General features: G+C 35.2%; 1 protein-coding gene across 3 annotated transcripts in view; it reads right to left on the bottom strand.

The window, feature by feature from the left end:
• The window catches only part of AHI1 (Abelson helper integration site 1), an 85,346-nt gene that overhangs the window by 30,197 nt on the left and 35,234 nt on the right, over positions 1–19,915 (bottom strand). For all 3 annotated transcript variants that reach the window (XM_058021069.1, XM_058021070.1, XM_058021068.1), the window contains one exon: positions 15,577–15,694. In XM_058021069.1, the coding sequence (XP_057877052.1) occupies positions 15,577–15,694 (118 nt within the window). The remainder of the gene's footprint in view (positions 1–15,576; positions 15,695–19,915) is intronic.

Below are 19,915 nucleotides of genomic sequence, written 5' to 3'. Positions count from 1 at the left end.
CACCTTACCCTCTCCACACTCAGCTGAAACAGCTGGGCTGATAGGTGGAAAAGTATTACTTATTTTTGTTTCCTTTCCCCATCCCTATTAATACAATGAAAACTTGAAAACAAACAAAATAATATTGGGAAATTATCTCAATAGATCAAGCTTTGTTTGCCATTCAAAATATTACACTGTATAGAAAAGTCTGTACAGAAGGATACGCTTTCAGTGAAAAAGTAAGTAATGGTTACCTTTTCAATCAACTGTTTACTAAATACTGGTATGAAAAAGTTATCTAGAAAAAAAAACCTCTAGGGAGTTGCACAATTCAGGACCATGCAGCTCCATATATTGTGCTGCAGCTTTTTTAAACACAGCATGTGATTTCCCAGTGGATGCCTCAGCTACTAGGAGAACCCTGGCTTCCCAAACCATGAGCAAGTCAGAGTTTTCCTGAAGTGAGAGACACAACTCCTCTAGTATGCTTTAACACAGTAACTTCCTTATCTAAGGATTGAGGCAGTTATCTCTAGCTAATGCATCTGGTTGTTTGATTCCACAGCTCAAGTGACCAGGTAGTTTGTCCTTGCAGCAGAGTTAAGTAAACACTGGAGCAGTGGAACAGAGCAAGGCTTAAATTCACACCTGTAGATCCACAGAGAGATACCTTTGCTGTAACATCAACCAATTCCAATCTCATACAAGAGACCTCAGAATCAGACAGCACTCACATGAAAACACTGTGCTTCTGGCAGTGCCAGATCCCACAACATAATTATATCTCCCATCAGCTAAAAGAATGCATAGAGATATTCATTCAACGTTAGCCATCATTTTCATTCCTGGTTCAAGGTATATAAGAGCACATATATGTGTTTGCTCAGAATAATCCTCCACGAGGAGGACTATAGAGATAATCTGTCTGTCACTGGCTTTGGGTTTCATTTGAAAACATTTATTCTGTACCTAGGCACAATGAAAAGGCTGAATTTGGCCCCTATTTACAAAAAGCATAATGAAGTAAAAACTATTGCATCACAAAAACAATTAAAAAATCCAACTTTTTAATTAGAGATTAAAATCAAATACATTTAGCAGCCTACACACCCACCTAATTATTTCTGAGTAATCTTATCAAACCATCATCTCACATTTTTCTTGCAAATGTTAAGTTTCTACAGTACCATATATAAACAATGCATGTAGTAGCACGTGTCCCAAGTATTCTTTTGAAGTAAAGAACATTTATTGAATTCATGCTAATCAGGAACGTGCTAATTTATGACAACTTCTAACATTACATCACAATGGCAGTAGATATCACTGAAAATGAGCACAAGTTATAGTATCCAGTTGTTTCTTTCTACAACTTGGAGAACAGAAGGTGATTCTACAGCAAACATCAATAAGCCTCCAGAGATAACATCAGCTTTGTGAAATCAGATTGGCAGCATAATTTACAAGCTTTAGATAGCAGATAAAAAAGATGTAAGGAAAATGCAGACTATGACGCATTCTTTGTATTAATAAGAGTTATTTTTCTTCTAGTGCTGCAGATATCCTGAGAAAGTCATTATTAGTTTTGCTAAGCTCACCTGGACTATTTAAAAGCAAACAAACTATAACAAAATAGAAAAGAAACTTATTTTTCTATTACATGTAGTTTGTGGTGCTCCCTATCAAAAAATACTTCACAAAATATAAAAACTGCAGTCCCTTGGAGTTGTAGATGCCCAACACTGAAGTAGCAACCTTCACTTTTGGGCTTAATAATATTTTTGCCTCTTTAAATTACTTTAAATTACCCTTCCTGAATCAGAGGAAATGGAGCTCTTAAGCAGGCTTTGTTATTATTATTGCTTTCTAAAAATATGTAGAACAGTTAAATTTTATTTATTAATACAGTTAAAAAGAATTTAAATCTATCTGCATACAGTTAAATAGAATTTAACTCTACCTTCAACTCTCAAAGTCAAGTATCTTATCACCTCATAACTCTACTTGTGTCTTTAAAAAAACATACTTAACTACAGATAAAAGACAAAGAATGAAAATTATGCAAGGAAGGAAAACAAAGTAATTTTTTCACATGGCTCCTCCCACAACAGGAATTCAGCAATGGCTAGTTACTAAGAGTTACTTAAATCAAATTACTTTGCCATTCTACAAGTGGAAAGCTGTAAGAAAATATGCTTAGGATACCACAAATACCTTTCAAAATTAGCCATTAACATATTTTTGCAATGCAAAGTCTTGTCAGATAAGTAAAAACAACCAGTTACTGCATAAACTACTGAATTTCTATATTACCCAAATAAGCCTCACAATGTCAATACACATCTTGACTGGAAAAAATCTAAAAAAAAATTTCAAATCTTGTAAATGCTTCTGTAGCATTTTCCTAACATTTACATTCAAGGTAAAATAGTATCAACAACATCATGTGCAATATGCTGGAAAAAATAAGTCAGCTTGATATTTCAGGTCTGTATCATGACCAGAATAGCCACTACTTTCTCTATGACATCAGCACTTTCAGCCAGTACTCAGTATTAATTCTGACAAAGTGTTACCAGAAAATTCTATGAAATAGCAAACAGTTCATACATTATCAAACCTGAAAAAATGCAAGACCATTGGCAAACACTGTATCAGGAAACCATTATGTAAGATTTTAAATTTTGCCTCAAATCAAGAGTAAGGAAAAAAGTTCACAGCAAACACAGTTCTATATTCAGAAATAGATCATGTCTTTAAAATACACCCCCAAGTTTACTTTCCATTTTGTAGTTCAGAAATTAGATTAGTCAGATATTTTATGTAAATATGTGTGTGGTGAAACCAAGCTACTCCAAGAGAATTTTCCCATACACACACTTTTTGAGTTTTCAGAAAATTTATTAATAAACTACTTTTAGAAGGTTTTTCTACATATCAGTGACTAGAACATGTATTAATAAGTAAGCCTTTTCTAATTAGTATCCAATTGCATAGGACAATAAAATAATGGCCTGCAACCACTTTGGTAACAAAAATCTGAATATAGTTCCTTGTAAATAACATATGAAAAAGCACTTGAGACTAATATTGGTATCATATGTTACAGAGTAAAATATACTGAAATGTTATGTCCAACATTAAAGCAACACACTAGAGATCCAACTGGGCACAGATTTCAATTACATTGATTTTTCAGTTTCCTTTACCTACAAGGTTTGCAAAGCTTTTTAGTAACAGCAACCTGTTACTGCTTTTACAGCAGTGGATTTTTAGAATGTTTGGGTCTTAGATGGGGAATGTGCAAAAAAATTAAGCATGGAAAATGTTTGCATTGAACATAATTAGGAGGCAATACTCCCTTTAATTTACAACAGTAGTACCTGATCTGAGGTGAAGTAAAAGAAGGCAAATCAAGACAGGCAGATTCATAAAGAGTGGCTGTGCCCAGCTTTAGGCTAAGACCATATTTCTAAAACTGGATTATCCTGGAGGGAACGGAATTCTCTACAAGGTTCAATCAGGAACACAAAATGCTATATCTGGGATTAGAAGACAGTAAAACTTTTCACTATCTCAGTGGCAAGTGAGAAAGTAGAAGTAACAGTCCTATCCAGTGAATTAGTACCTTGTTTGTATAGGAATTTGCAAGCAAGACTATTTGCACAGTAAATCTAAAGACATAAACAGAATAATGAAAATTAAATTCTGAATGAAGAAGTAGCATTTGTCTAAATATTTTTTATAGTATCATGAAATACAATATAAGTGCCTAATACAATACCATACTAGTTTTTTTCACATCATCACATAGGTAGTGGCAAACTCTTAAAAACTACTTTAACATGTAAGCCTAATTATATGACCCATCCTCTCTAGTCTGACTACCAGCTTCAGCTAAAATCCCTACTGACTATACTCATACAGCATCTCCAATAAGCCAAAACCCACACAAAAGCAGCAAGTTTTCATAACCATCAGTAAGAGGGAGGTGATTAAGGCCTGAATATTCAAGGACAGGAAATTCTTCTCCATAGCCTTTTCTAAAAGGAATCACCCATTTCTATGCATTATGAATATCTGAGTTTGTTTCAAACTGACTTCATCATCAACCGTTACAAACATTTGCTTCTTCAAAAGGAGCAAACAACTGAAAACCATAGAAAATTGTCTAGTAACACTCTTAAGTTTGGAAATCTCAAAGTACTTGCTTTAATAGCCTTATTCAGTAAACCTTCCTAGATGGTTTTTGCACATGTTTGCGTGCCAATTATTAACTCAAGAATGGTGATACAGACAACCCTGGACACACCTTGTTCTCTCTGAGTGATTACTGGAACTCTGAAAATTGTTTTGGTAAGAGAAGCTGATTTGCAGGAAGAGTCTTAATTGAAACCACATTTTCAACTGCTGAAGATCCTTTACGTGTGTGTGTAGTAAACAAAGATGGAAGTTTCCTTTATGTTCTGTACCAGAAGTAAAACAAATTTCCAATCAAGTACTGTTATCAAGGTACACTTGATGTGGTATGTTATAGATGTGCATTAGGTGGGCACTACACCCCAAATCTTGCAAGTAACAGTAGAACAACTATATTTCTCCTCCTCTTGTTGCTGTTTTTTATGCAGAAGCAGCCAAATCAGAAGCAAATACAATTTAGCAGAACATACATTGTATTAGATTGAACTGCTGGACACAAAAGGTGAAAAGTCACCACCAATTGATCAATACATATATTCAGAACTTGTGTTTTAAATTATTTCAAAAATGAAAAATTCCAAGAATATGCTTGGAATCCTTACAGGAAAGAAACGCCTGCTTGGTTTTAGCTAGGGCCCAGCTCACAACAGAAGTTGTTCAACTAGCAGCATGCATAACTCTGTTACATTCTCCTGAACAAGCAGAAGAGGTGACACACCTCATGGATACCTTCTCTGTACAGAGACAGACACAAACTACCCCTGCACCCCTCCCAACTTTAGGGATAAGCTCATCCTTTTTCACTACAAAGGTGAACTCTGCTTAAATGTGATTATCCATTAATGAAAACTCAAAGATGCAGGAAGTAGGAAAATGAAACCTATTCAAGGTCTTCACCTAAAAATACAACACCTCACAAAGTGAATCTTATGCTCTGTAGGTGCATAGTGACAACCAGAAGTTGGTGAATGAATTCTCACGCCATTTCAAATTGCCACTAGGCAATCTGTCACACCAAGAGATGCTCAACACATATTTTGAAAGAAGCTCCAATTTTCTGTATGTTATTATTTGGCATATTAGCTGCAGCAGTCTGCTTCCTTTGACCAGTCAGGCTCTGGAAGGATTGCAGAAAGACCTGTATCAACACATGCCACTGCAACACCCTTCAGCTAATCTGTAAAAAGCCCCAATCAATGAGGCACCAGAAGCTAGCATAGATAGACAGCTGGAGTAGAGATTGACAGGACAGGAAAAGGGGATGTGCAATCTTGAATCATATGGGGATGCAGTATGCTGGAGTCAATCTTTAGATGAGATACAGAGTGTCAAATATTATCTGTTACATGGTCGAGTAAAAGCCTTCTGCAAAGAGACAGTCCAGCAAGCCAGAACAGAGCCCTGGGTCAAGTGAGCAGGGGAGACACTAACAGAGCTTTTTTGAATTTGCCTATTTGTCACTTGAATATTTTTCTTTGCCAGCAAGTAAAAACTGGAGAAATTGAGCCTTAATTGTAAGAGGAAAACATGAGAAAGGAACCTCTGCAATCCTTCACTGCATGCCATAAGATTGCAAAAAACACCCAAATACAGGTTTTCAGAGGCAGAGTTTTAAGAGAATTCTAACGCTTCATTTGAGGCCAGCAAGGAACGAGTCATTGCTCCTTACAGCCTCCAGCGAGCAAGAAAGCAAGCTAACAATGAGCATGCAGGCTCCATGAAGCTCTCATTTCATCTGGATCAAGGCAGCACATTGAGGTATATAACAGCAAACTACTGTGTGACAACAGCAATGTCTGAGTTACACACCTATAGAAGCCCTCACTTCTCTGCACCTGCCTTCTGCCTTCTTAATGCTTTCCCAAGCCACCATCCTCTAGCATTACCTTCTACAGGATCAACGTGATCCATATCAAACTACAATGACCAAACTGCATCAGTACCACAATCTACTGCAGAGCACACTACAGACCACATATACTCAAAGTCAACTTAAAAGATGTTATGGTGATAGAATTAATCATGTCAGGGAGGTTTGTTCTCACTGAAATCAGTGCTTCAACAACAAATGTAACAAGGTGCATATGAATCCATGGAAGTTTAATTGCTTCACACATAAATATCTATCAACAAAATTAGCAAAGGCTTTTTAAAGCAGTTGAAAAAGTATGCATGTGTACCAAAATGGGATGGATAATGTACGTTTAAAACACAGATTTTTATTTTTTTTAATGCACTTAGGATTTGCTAATTTGTCAAAATCAGCAATGAAGTCAAAGTACTTTGGTCTCCTCTTGGGAGATGGAGCTGGCTCCCTCCTGTGCACCATGGCTGCTACTGGGGTTTTTGCATTGTCCTCCCAGCTCCTCTGGAAATTACAGGAACAGAAGGATTGGAGCAATACAAGCAGGGATCAATTTCCCCATTTTATTCACTCATGTTTACTGCTGTGCAGACAGCATCCTTGCTGATGTGAGTTTTCTGCTGGACAAGAGGACTGACACTACTGCCCAGTCCTTTGCAGAAGGATTGTTTCCCTCTCTGTGACCAACTGAAATTTCATTCAAGCATGTTGTTGTCTCATGGCTCAACAGCCCAAAATTACAGAAAAGTTCAGAGTGAAAACAGTTAACAGGACCTCTCAACTTAGGAATTAATTAGATTCAGTTGTTTTAGGATCCACAAAACTGAGAAAGTAAGGGCACACTTAGGCCAAATCTCTTTTGGCAGAGACTTACCACAGTACTACGTCACACCCCGATTTTGCAATCTATATCCATTGCTGCCAAGCAGAGAGTAATGCTTCATTTAATCCACACCCTTGTATAATTTGGCTGAGAATACTTCCTTTAGCCTGAAGGCTCAGCAGTAATTACCCTAACATACACCAATTTCAAGTAAATATAAATGGTGTTCTTTAGATAAAGTTTTTGGAGTCTTCAAAGATTGCTGTTATTGTGCTCTGTATTTAGTGTAATTTTTAGAGAAATATTTTAATTAACTTACCTAGAAGAAATATGAGAAAGAACATATAAAAAAGGAACATGTGTATCTTTGATCTCAGTATAAACAATTCTAGCAAGTTTAACTAGAAAATACAAACTCTTCTGACATTTATAACATCTTATCAATCAGACAGAAGAAACTGGATAAGCAACCTTTTACAATAGAAGAACTAGACTGTCAATGTTAATGGTTATGTCTCTCTGTCTTTACTATTCTATTGGAACATTTTTGTGGTTAGATGAATCAATTTATAAAATTTATGTTTTCAAATTAAAAAATCATTTTTACTATTCATTTTTCAAGTGTAAACACCCAGCTCTTCTACCATAAGACAAGGTCCTGTATTTGTGGCTTGAGCCAGAACTCTGTCCAATGATGTGGGCAGCACAGCAGGGTCACAGAGCTCTGAGGAAGCTCCTTCTCCTGCAGAATGGCCTGAGCTGCCTGTAAACCATGATGGAGGCACAGGCGTGTCCTGATACTCTTGATTTTTATTTACTGCCAAAGTCAGCTGTAAGCTGGAACATCATGAGCCTTTGTAATCTATTTGCACTAAAGAAACTGAGTCACAGCTACTTCAAAATGTAAATGGTATAGCCAAATAGGTTATAAAAGGAGGAGGCATAAAAAATAACAAAAACATCTTGTGATAGATATTCCTATTGTTTTAAAAGAAAACTAACTTTGAGAAAAATATCTGTAAGCTGTATTTTTCAGTTCTTCCATAGCATTATAAGCAAATAATAAAGTTTTATTTTCTTTCTTTCTCCCTTCTCTTACACATTTCCCTTAAGTCAAAGCGAGAGACATGAATATCTTAAAATGAATGATCATTTTCCCCAGGGGAGTTCCCATTCAAATTAACAGACATATATAAAAAAAAGTACTTTAGACTTAATGCTCTTCTGCTTATGGTAAAAATACTTAGCAAACAGTGCAATTACATCCGTTGCCACTGAGAGCTGATCTGTGGTGTTGAGCTGGTGATTTCTCTCTACTGAGTTCTCCTACCAACTTTTAAAAAATAAAGAGAAAATCCATTAACCGGATCTAAAACTTAACTAATTATAATAAATACTCAGTGACTATGCAGTAATATTTAGTTAAAACAAAGGCTTGTAATGACTGTAAAGGTATGTTTACCTTTGGTTAATAGGAGGAAAAAATCTCACAACAGAATAATATATTCAAAAACTACGTGCTAGTATTCTGCATTATTGCTATCATTATTGCTATCTATTATTTAGGACCAAGTGGCAGTGGGGATGTTTAAGTAATTCAGTTTCCAAAAGAAAGAAAGCATACATACTTGATCCAGTCACAGAGTTAAAATCAATTACATCCTACAAATTACAGAAAATGTGAGAATTGTTCAAAGTAGCAATAACATATTTATTGCAATAACAGAAAGCAACTCGCATTTCTACATTTAAGAATGTAAAAGAAACTACTAGGCAAAATTCTTAAGTTTTTTGGCATCAGTGTCCCATTAGAATAATTTAAAAAAAGGATCACATTTTCAAAAAATCCATCTCCATAAAAATATAAGAACAGTCCTCTTAAGAATTTTTAAAAGTTTAAATTTCTGAAAAGTGTGTCAGGAAGAATTAGTTCTTCAGATATGTGACAGAGCAGGAAGACAGCAAACTGCATAAGACCATAGAAATATAACTGCAAAGTGAGAGACAAGTACTAGGCACTTATTTCTTTCATCATGATGCACATTCCCCTTTTTCAAACACATGACACAATCTACTAGCAGCAGATTGCAGCTTGCAGGAAGCTAACCACTCCACAAGCATTTATTCTCATGCATCACTTCCTATGTTGGCAGCACCTCCATAGCACACACTGAAAGTGTTCTGCATTTCTGCCCAGCCCCAGACTCCATGGGTAGCAGAGTGCTATCAAAACATATTTTGCTCACTGGACTGTCTGATCAAGGCCACTAGGAATATCCCTTAGTGAAGGGGAAACTTGCATTTCTTCCTCTGTAGAAGAAGGCGGGAGTAATTGTAGCAAGAATAAACGGAAAAGATAAACAGATCAGGCAAACAATGAAAAGACTACTAAACAATTTTGCACAGGCCTCATAACATCACTTCATTATTTTCTCAATCAATAACACAAAAAAAGGCCAGCAGACTCACCAATGCTAACAAAATTGAGAAACTTTGTGAAATTATTATACATTACCTACTTCCCTTTTGTAAGTTTTTTTAATAAATAAAAAATAAAGTAAAATTAGTTCCCCATCGTGACCTATAGCAGATTGTAATACACTCACACCACTAATAGTGTGAGTTCTGATTAGTCTCAACTAATAGTGTGAGTTCTGACCCATTTTTAGGTGTGTATTTGGTTCTCTTCACCGTAACATTTCTGCCCCAATTTTAAGATGTGGGGATAAAAAGAAAAATGTCAATGGAACTTAGACATTATGACAAATTGCTACAGCATTTCCATAGCTCTGATCTGTGCAGCCCTGCTAGCTTAATTGCTTTCACCATCACGGCAAATCTAAATGAAGCTGCTGGGCAAGCTAATGAGGCAGCATACATTACAATTCAACAAGGAACAGATATACCCAATATCCTTTCAAAACAAAATTGAGTTATTTTCTTGTGTTTATATTCTTAGCAAGAAGTCTTTTATACATACTCAAGGCATTTCTCTTAAAAACTGGATAGGAAGATATTTCACTCCTATGTTAAAATATGATTTGTTAAAACACAATATTAACACAAATATGCTAGGAACAAAAAAAGTATGTTTTCAGTGATCCATGTGCCATTCAATTTGCCTGATTTCTCCAAAGAGCACCCCCTCTAAACAAAAACATTCCCCCACCCTAAAATTACATATTTCCAGCACAGTAGTGCAGGGAAGATGCCAATGCTGCTGCCTGTACCACATGGCTTCTTTTAGTCATCTTCTGTCTTTCAATCACCTCTTTCACGAGGTGCTGCAAATACTGTACTTCATCCTATACTTGGACTATATAGTTCACATACATGCACTCTTCTATTAATATATAGTCTTGTTGTTTTTTAGTATCTGTTTGGAATATTTTGTTAATGATTATTCTAAAATTAGAAAAAAAATAAGTTATTACACTAACAAAATTGAACTAAATTGTTCATTTGATACATGTTCAATTACACCTTGTGTAAGTCTTATTTCCCCTAAGAGTTTCTCAGTAAGAGATGAAAAGAATAAGGCAACACTGAACAAGCTTTCTCTAGAGATTCTTCCTTGAGTGGCACAAAATTATGTGAAAGGCATATAACTACCAAAAAACCCAAACAAGTCCATCCAATTCCTTCAGGGCTGTTGCAGTACTGAAGGATAGATGTTACAGAGTTGGGGAGAAAGTATGAAATATTGGGGGGGGGGATAAATGATTTAACATACATATGAGACTGCAACTTTTGATATGCATTTCTGTAGCATCTCTCCACAATGTGAATTTTGCTACTTGGTATAGCAAAATTGTACCTCCTTTTTCTGATTCTAAAAAAAACCCCCAAGAATCAAAAAATGTATTTTAAGAACATTTAACTGATGCATTAATATTCCTGATATCTTTATGTAGAAATCTATTTCACCATCTGCTTGGGACTGAAATAAGCAGTTTTAAATAGACTATCAAATGTAACAGAGGACTTAAATATGAAGTCAGTTTTGTTAATTTTTTTAGAGAGTAATAAAGAGTGCTTTGAAGCTTTCCCTTTATATAGGTGGAAAACACCTTTGACTGTCAGTTGTGTTAATGGAGAGAAAATTTCTAATTGTTCTCAACCCTGCCAAAATGTTGTGTTTTTTGTTTTTGAGATTTTCTTTAAAGATACAAGAACCATCACGTTTCTAGCACATACGTAATTAATTTTTAAGAGCAAATTTAATTAACTGGTTTTATTGAAGTCCAAATTTCAGTGAACAGATCTGTGTAGTATTTATAGTCGAGCTTCAATCTCCCACATAATTAACAATTAGGGTCACTGTTAATTACAATGACTTGAAACCTAAAACTTATTTTAGAAAGCATGTCCTGAACATTATGGTAGTTACTGAAAAATCACAGTTGAATAAAGCCCAAAGATGCCGGATATTTCTTTCATGGCATGCCACAGACCTCCAAAACAGTGTCTCATAGGAAGGTGATTTCACTGTCCAAAGATACTCACAGTCTTAAGGAGGAAAGGCAAACAAAATTTTCCAGAGGGGATTTTAATGTCTGTGAGCTAGAATGAGCAATTGAAAATCTGGAGTTTTTGCTACTTCTCTATTTGTTAAAAAAATAACAACTAGGAAATGGGTCATCCTGGAAGAAGTTATGAAAGAGGAGGATATGAGAAGAAAGAGCCAGGAATGTTTAAGACAAAGTTCTGGATAATGCTACAATACAGTGCTGCAGAACAGCACTACAGGCCAGGTATGATAAAACTGGCTCTAAGCATGAGCATAGCCAGGGCTATACAGCACAGGCAAGGTAAAACCTTAATTCTGACTTTCAAAGACAGATCTCAATCAAATTGCATTTCCAAGGTAGGAAAAAAAAAAAACAAAACAAAGGAAAGCAAAGGAAGAGGAACAGAAGTTAAGCAACCTTAAATATTACATACCTCTAGGGACAGATTCCTGACAGTACTAAACACTCATAAGACTTTGTGAATCTAAACTACAAATGTAAAACCCAAAGGGGATGACTTTCTCCAAAGACAAACATCTAGCAGACTTTTCAAAATTACTGACATGTTATGAGCGCAGGTACAACTATACTGAGGCAGACACAAAAATTATTCTGATGTGGTAAAATGAGTCACAATTCTGATGAAAAATTTCAGCAAACAGGTCGTCATGACAGACAGTAAGAAAAACTAAATTTCACGCCTTTCCCTCAAATTTTAAACAAACTTTGTGAGAGGAAGGCACACAACACAATTTTCTTTAACTAATTCTGTTAAATCTGATGAAATGTCTCTAATGAAGTGCTTTATACGTAACACATAAAAATAAGTGGATCCATGCTGTACCTGCTTTGTGGCACTTATTTGCTAATTACTATTTGACAAAATTCATTATGTTTTTCTAGTAATTCTAACCACACTCTTGACCAAACTCTCTCTTGCACAGCACTGCACAGAATCAATGGGAAAGCAGTAGATGTTGTTAACTTTGAATTTGGCAAGACTTTTAACACTGTCCCCCATAACATTTCCACAGATGAACAGCTCAGGTGGGCACTGTGTAAACAGACAGTGCAGCAGACTGGAAGCTGGCTGAGCTGGGGAGTTTAGAGGCTTGTAACCACTCACATGAAACCTAACTGGAGACTTTAGACCAGTGGTGCACTCCTCAGGTCAGTACTGGTGTCCACACCTGAACCTCTCCATTAATGACCTGGATGACAAGACTGAGTGCATCCTCAATGAATATGCAGATGAGAAAAATCTGGGAGGAGGAGCTGATACAGCAGAGGACATGCTGCCATTCAGAGGCACCTTGACAATGCACACAAATGGGCCAACAAGAACCTCTGGAAGCTCAACAATGGGAAATGCCAAGTCCTGAACTAGGGGAGAAATAATCCCATGTACCAAAGCAGACTGAAATACACAAAATATAATTTCAACATAATTCAAAATCCTTTCATGTGAGAACCGTCAAATATTGTGATAGGTTGTCCAGAGATGTTTTAGAGTCTCCATCCTTAGAGATATTCAAAACCCAAATGGACACAGTCACTGAGCTCTAGGTGAATCCACTTTAAGGAGGAGGGTTGAGCTCCATGGTCAATAATATCATGATCTTGTCTTTACTCATCTCACATAAAGAATATTCTGTCATTGAGAAAGATACTGAAGCTCTCTATCAGATAATTAAACAATTAATTACTTTATTTAGAGCAAACTGGTTGGAAACAAAGGCAGTCTTGCCTTGGCATCCATGAGCTAACTATTCTTGAGGGAAGTGGGGAAATAGAATAAATAGCAGAATAAGGCTGCGGCTTTGTTAAAATCTATAAATCTGTGAAATTACGCACTTGAAGAAAAGCCAAAACACACGATATGTCAGGGTATACAGAACCCATTTGTCAAAATGAACTCACATATTTAAAAGCCATAGCAGTGAACATTATTTTTATTTGAAGTACTATATTACAAAGTCACAAACAGCCAATTCTGCAAATGTATCTGGATATGAAAAGATTTAAACGTCAGGAAAGATCTGCTGTATTACTGCTACTGCCCATATAGCACATAGATGGAAACACTGTTTTCCACTGCTTCCTGCCTCAGGCAAGACTGAGACAATTAAACCGTCTTTTAAAAGGAAAGGGCTGCATATATTCAGGCTGCTACACTCCCCATACTACAAGATACCGGCTACCACCTTACCAAACTATTAGAGCATGCACATACACCAGTTACGTGGTTAAAAATCCTGCTAACAGAGCTTTACACATGCAAATGGGAATTCTGCATTTTGCTTTAAGAAGCACTAAATGCACAGTAAAAGGTGACAGAACTGAACTGTCAACATAACCTTCAGGAATATGGAACCATCTGCTGGATCCCTAGTACAGGCCATTGCTAACAATGCAACATCCCAATTAAAATAAGTACAAAATGAAAATATATTTTGTATATAAAACCAACACAGAAAATAAAGGTTCTGTCCTCACAGCACAATCAATAAATCAATAGAAACATTTAAGTACAGATTATCTATTATTCAAAAGCAAAATTTATCTGGCAGTTAGGACCTATGAACACCAGCACTTATCTTCACAATTTATAACCAATAGGGAATGATGAAATAGATAAGTAAATCTTTTTCATATTTCACTGAAAACAAGTCTACCATAATAGAACAACCTGGAGGCCCAGAAAACGACAGAGAAGTATTTCACAATTTTAAAATATTTTCTTATAGAAAAATCTATTTTAATTGTGGCCCATTAGTATTTTTATGGTTGCTTTCCCTTAAAAATATTCCTGTTCACATGGCGGCTCCTTAACTATGTTTCCTATTTTACTATGCTTCCCTGGTATAAATACTTTCCTGTACCTGTGGATCATCCTGGAAGTAGAGATCAGCTTTGGAAACAAAACCACAGAGTGTTCATACACAGCTGTAACATACACCTATGTTCCCTCATGCTACTTAGGAAGTCACCATCAACATTTTTATCTGTGCTTCTGCATAAACTGAAATTCAAGAAAACAGAATTACTTGGTTTAAGCAATACTAGGAATAGCCATGTAGAACAACTTAAAAGCATATGTTAATGTTCTTTAAAGGGTTGGTCCACTTACTTTAAGTGTTCAAAATTTGTAAGCATATGTGTTCTACTGCCTCTGTGAGATTCACACACAGTGGAAATAACATGTATCCATTAGCAACAGATGAATATTATTATGGTTCCAAGTTCTTTTGTTTAGGTAGACAATAAAAATACTGAAGTTAACTGGTGTATGGCCATTTGCATTGTGAATTAGTGACTAAAAGTGATTCTGAGACCAGCAGTCTATCTTTTAGACCATGCTAAGGACCATTTCCCCAGCTGCTCAGAAAAAGTAATCATAACTTCACTTGCGAAAAAAATTGTCTGCCTTTAGGAGATAATTCTATATAATTATAGAGATTATTCCTATCTTTACTATCTACATTTTAAATCTCTATTACGTGTTTTTATTTCATTATATATTCCACCCTCCCTCTGGAATTCTTTTTACTCCTCTCAAGGATACAAAACAAAAACACTTTGAAATTAAGGTGCCAATTTTCTGTCTTATTTTACAGGTGCCCAGAAAAAATGGCATGAAATTATAAATTTTATTATTAAATACTGTGATTATCAATGAAACAGATATTATTAGCAAAGTAAGCATCACAAATGTACATAATTGCATTGCTTACCTTTTTCTCCAAATCTTTCAATATAAAATATCTTTAGGGAAAAAAAAAAATCTAAAAATAGATTAAAAACAACTGCAAATAGACTATCAAGCACTAAGGTTTTGTAGTAGTATATATGCTTTTAAATCCTATTCTTTTTGAATGCTCATGTTTAAGATACTTCAGTAAGCATTCAAATATTATCAAAATATTAAATTAAGAAAAGCTAGCAATCTCATCCTCTTCTATGAATTTACAGCACTAATAAATAGGTGTACAGCTTAAATAAAGAAAAATTTTACAAAGAAACATGCATCAGCATTGGACTGTATCACACTGGACTTAAACAGTATCACATATAACAAAACTGGGTTAGTCCCTGAAAGAGTTGCACAGCAAAATTTTAAAAGGCAGAAAATAAAAAAATTCTCATAGAAGTTATCACCCCTTCTGTACAAAGAGTGAAGAAATAAAGAAACTTACCACTTTCAGCAGTGAAAGAATACAGAGGATTCAGTGGAAGACTCAGAGCACCCGACAGCCTTAGCTTGGAGTGCGGTGACAGAGATGATGGTGCAGGAAGCAAGAGATTTGAGTTTGCCTGTAATAGGAAGACAAATCAGAAAGTGAAGTGTAATTTCCTGGGTCACTTACTGATGCAATAGTTAGAAGAGAAATATGTGTTTACTGAAAATAACTATTAAATTCCAGGAAAAAAAAAATTAAAGCTCAAGTCGATGAAGACTGACAACTTCAATATTTATTTTTTCTTAGTATTTGGAGATACAGACTTGGAAAAATTACTGGAACAGCAACAAACTCAATTGCATGTTTATATATGAATACTAACTCTCAAGCAATGTAAACAATGAAACAGAATTTTCTGAACCAGCATTTTGTTGCATCTTCCTGTACAAACATAACAAGATGCATATATGCTCATAAACTTATAAGTGTAAAATAATTTCTCCTTTTTGAGTACTCAAACTACACTACATCCATGAATAGATACTCCACTATAGGAAAAAAAATCTTAAACCAATCCTAGCACAGAACTGATTTCTGTAAAGCAATAAACACCAAAATCCCAGGCACTTCCTACATTTAAATCACACATAATATAATTCCAGTCCTAATCTCCATAGCAACAAAGACAATGTAGTTAAAATCCATTTTCCTATGGACTTTCTATATATACATATATACACACACACACAACTATTACAAAACAAAAGCCCTTCCCAAACTTTACTCTTGTAATATTATCCAATACAGTCCATGAAAAAAAAATTTAATTATCTCAAGTTTTTGGTTGATACAAATGAGAATTTTACTGTTTGTTAAATATATTTTCACTGCCTTAATACACCAAAGCCAAGGCAGAAGAAAAACAGGCCTTGAATAAAATATTTGTAACTTTCCTCAAGCAAGGTATTCATATGCTAAAATTCATTAGAGTTATTTACATAACATAATTCTTCACCCTTTTAAAAGTCAAGCCTATTTCATCATAGAGAATAAAAGAATATGGTTACTCAATCCAACTAAAATTTCCCAGTTAGTAAAGTACTACCTCTGGCCTCAGTAAACTCTAGATCAGAACCTTAAACATAAGTGGTTGGCCAGTGATATCTTGCGAGTTTTCAAACTACTGCATTGTAAATTCTGTTTAAAGAAAGGAGACAATCACCATTCAATTGGGTTTAACTATCTCAAAAATGACATATTTTATATAACAATTCTTTCTCTAATTCAATATTTATTATTCAATTCAATAATGCATAGTATTTGGGTATTGGCAAACTACCTGAAATGCAGATAATTTAGCAATAAAAATGTGTGTTGAATTACTTGACTGGGCCAGAGGGTATCTGCCACCAAATCCTCTGCACCACTACACCTGACCATCTTGATGTGTCTGGTTTTTGTGCAGGAATATGGATTTCATTATAATGTGGAAAGTTTATACAAAAATTATCTTTGACTAACAAGGAATCTTGCGGCAAAAGTGCACAACTCTAATGACTATACTCCAAAGCTGACAGAAAGAAAAGTAAGATAAAAAATCAAATTAATTCATTGAACATGATTTCAAAAAAGCATTAAACCTACTAGATTTTACTACAGTATACAAATCTAAATGAATGCTAGTAAGTAGTAGCTGGGAAATGTTATCAGAATGGAAGCCTGTTTTTCTGAACAACTGCAACAATAAAATCAATCTGCTTTTCTTACATTTACATATGCAAGCAAGCTTCATTAATATAAAGTTTTCCCTCATACAAAAGAATGGTGGAAAGCCATTAGCATACATATTTACTCAAATACAGAAAAAATAATGTGTTCTGCAAATGTTTTGATCTCAGCTTCCAGTATTTCATCTTCTTTAATCCACTGTAAACTCTAGGGAGAGCCTTTTTCCCTAGATAAATGAGAAGATCTCCCCTTTGCATGAATTTATTGCTAAGTGCACAGTCCACCACAAGACAAACAGAGGCTTTCCAGTCAAATACTTTAATGGAACTCTCTTTCAAATTTACTGTCAAAAATTAGATTTCAGATAACACCAGGAAATGAAGAAAGGTTGAATATACTGGCCTTTGGAAATCAAGTTTAACAGGACAGAACAAACTATTGAAAACTAACACTTAATAGATGCCTCCCCAGTTCATCCTGGAAGGAAGAATTATAAAGCTAAGCTTGTCTTGATTCTAGTCCTTGAACAAATTATACCAGGGATTTGGATCTCTTTGTAAATTATTCCTGTGCAACAGTTAATTCACTTCTCTTTATTTTCCAGCTGTATACCTGCCAAATAGTGTGCTTTGAAATAAAATGCAACAAGACAAACAGAAGAGAGGGCTGAATGTGCAGTCCTGAGGATTTAAGAAAATCACCTGTTCTAAAATGCAGCCTAAGTTCCATTAGACTACTTCCTTTCTGTCCAAGGCCTTAAAAACAAGAGGAAAACCTTTTTAATAAAAAAGATATTAAAAAAAAAGTTTTAAGTAGTCTTACAGGAAGTGATTTATACCTCCCCTTGATGGCAGTGAAGCTGAATTCAGGTGAGCAATAAAAGACTCCCCATCCAAAGCACAGACAAAACTAGAGTTTTAATGACCTTTCTGCCACTAGCTCTTAAGTATTATTTAAATCTCTAAGAGGCCCAAGGAGGAAAAAAAGTCACAACATTGTAACAGAAATGGGAAGCACTCAGCTAATAAGTGAGGAGTTGTGATTCAAGCACAACTGCTTCCAGGTGAAGTACACTGTTCTATGAAAAATAATTATCCTACAACAGGCAGACATAAGACTATTCACAGAACCAAATTACTTTTTTTTTTTTTTTAAATACAGGCTGTGGGAAATCATTGCTAAATATCTTCATAACAATGAGCAAAGCTGGCTAAGATAGCCAACCATGAATTTACTTATTTTTCACAACAGGCTCTGCTTACTTCATGCATGAACCACAGCTTTATCAGAGACACAGTTTACTACTACTGTAAATTGAACAAAACTAAGAGTTAAAACATTCTTATTGTTTCCATCACAATCAAGATACCTATGTAATTTTTGCCAGGCTTAAAGAAAGATGATTTGCATTTTCTTTTCTGGGTTAGGGCAGCTCTATGCAAATTATGCAAATACACACTTTCACTGAAACTAGTTTTCACATTAAAAGTGAATTGCATGAGACAAAAAAATAGAATGCTCTAAGACCTGACAATGTGGCAAAAGCATATATTGAGAGATAAAGCAGCCAACATGTAATTGATTCCAAGACTAGTACTACAGAGTATTTACAGATGCTATTTGTAAGTGCCACAAAGGTGTCAGACATCTAAAAGGCAAATTTCAGAGCTAGAATACTACACCTTCAAAGAAAGCTCTTCTCTCCATACCTACACAACATATATCATCCCCTTGTTATGGACAGTTACAAACTGGTTTTTTTTACTGCTAGGTGGAAGCGAAACTAAAAAAACATAAATAGTAAATTGAATGAAAAACTCTTATAAGCACTTCCAAGAGCCAGAGATGAATTAAATGTTTTCCTATCAAAAACCTCCATTAACAGAATCATGCATTAGTATTAGTTCCTTGATGTAGAGACAAATAACTGCTGCAAAGATTCACTACTCTGCAATTTCTCTATTTGGAAATGAAGCTAATTCTGCATTCTGGTTTCACACAGAAATTAATTTTTACATTTGTATCAAAACATCTTAGCTTTTGTGAATTGCTAAAGCTTTAGCACAATAATCAACTCTTTGTTCTAATTTCTGGGCTAAGAATGGCAATGCCGCAGAAGAGAAGAAACTTTATCTATAATTTGTTAAGGTTCAAGTTTAGGTAAAAGGAAGAAAAACAAAAATAAAAAAAATTATTGGCTCTAACAGGACCTGGAAAGGGGGCATGGGTCATAAGACAAAGAACCCAATCTTATATGGGATCAGAGTATTCTCTATCTAGCTTAACCCAAATGTAATGTATTGACAGTACATTTTCCAATCCGTACCTAAGTCACAGAACTCTAAACTCTACACTTTAAAGTTAGTTTTAAATCCAGTAGCTGTTAAGTTTTAAAGTTCTAAAGTTTTAAATTTTTCAGTTTTTAATTCAGTATGCTGTTAAGTTGACACGTGTGAAAACCAGAGACACCCACGTTGGCAGATTTGCTATTTGTCTGTTCCAGCACATTTGTCTCATAAAACATGACTCCAGGTGTGACCTTAGGCCAGGTCTGCAAGGTGTGCTGCCACCATGCTTGTCCCAACATGGTATTTCCCACATGTCTGTGACAAGGGCATGCAAACAT

The sequence above is a fragment of the Melospiza georgiana genome, chromosome 3, assembly GCF_028018845.1.
Source record: "Melospiza georgiana isolate bMelGeo1 chromosome 3, bMelGeo1.pri, whole genome shotgun sequence".
Taxonomy (NCBI): domain Eukaryota; kingdom Metazoa; phylum Chordata; class Aves; order Passeriformes; family Passerellidae; genus Melospiza; species Melospiza georgiana.
The sequence above is the reverse complement of the archived record's forward strand: the minus strand, read 5'-3'. Positions and strand labels throughout refer to the sequence as shown.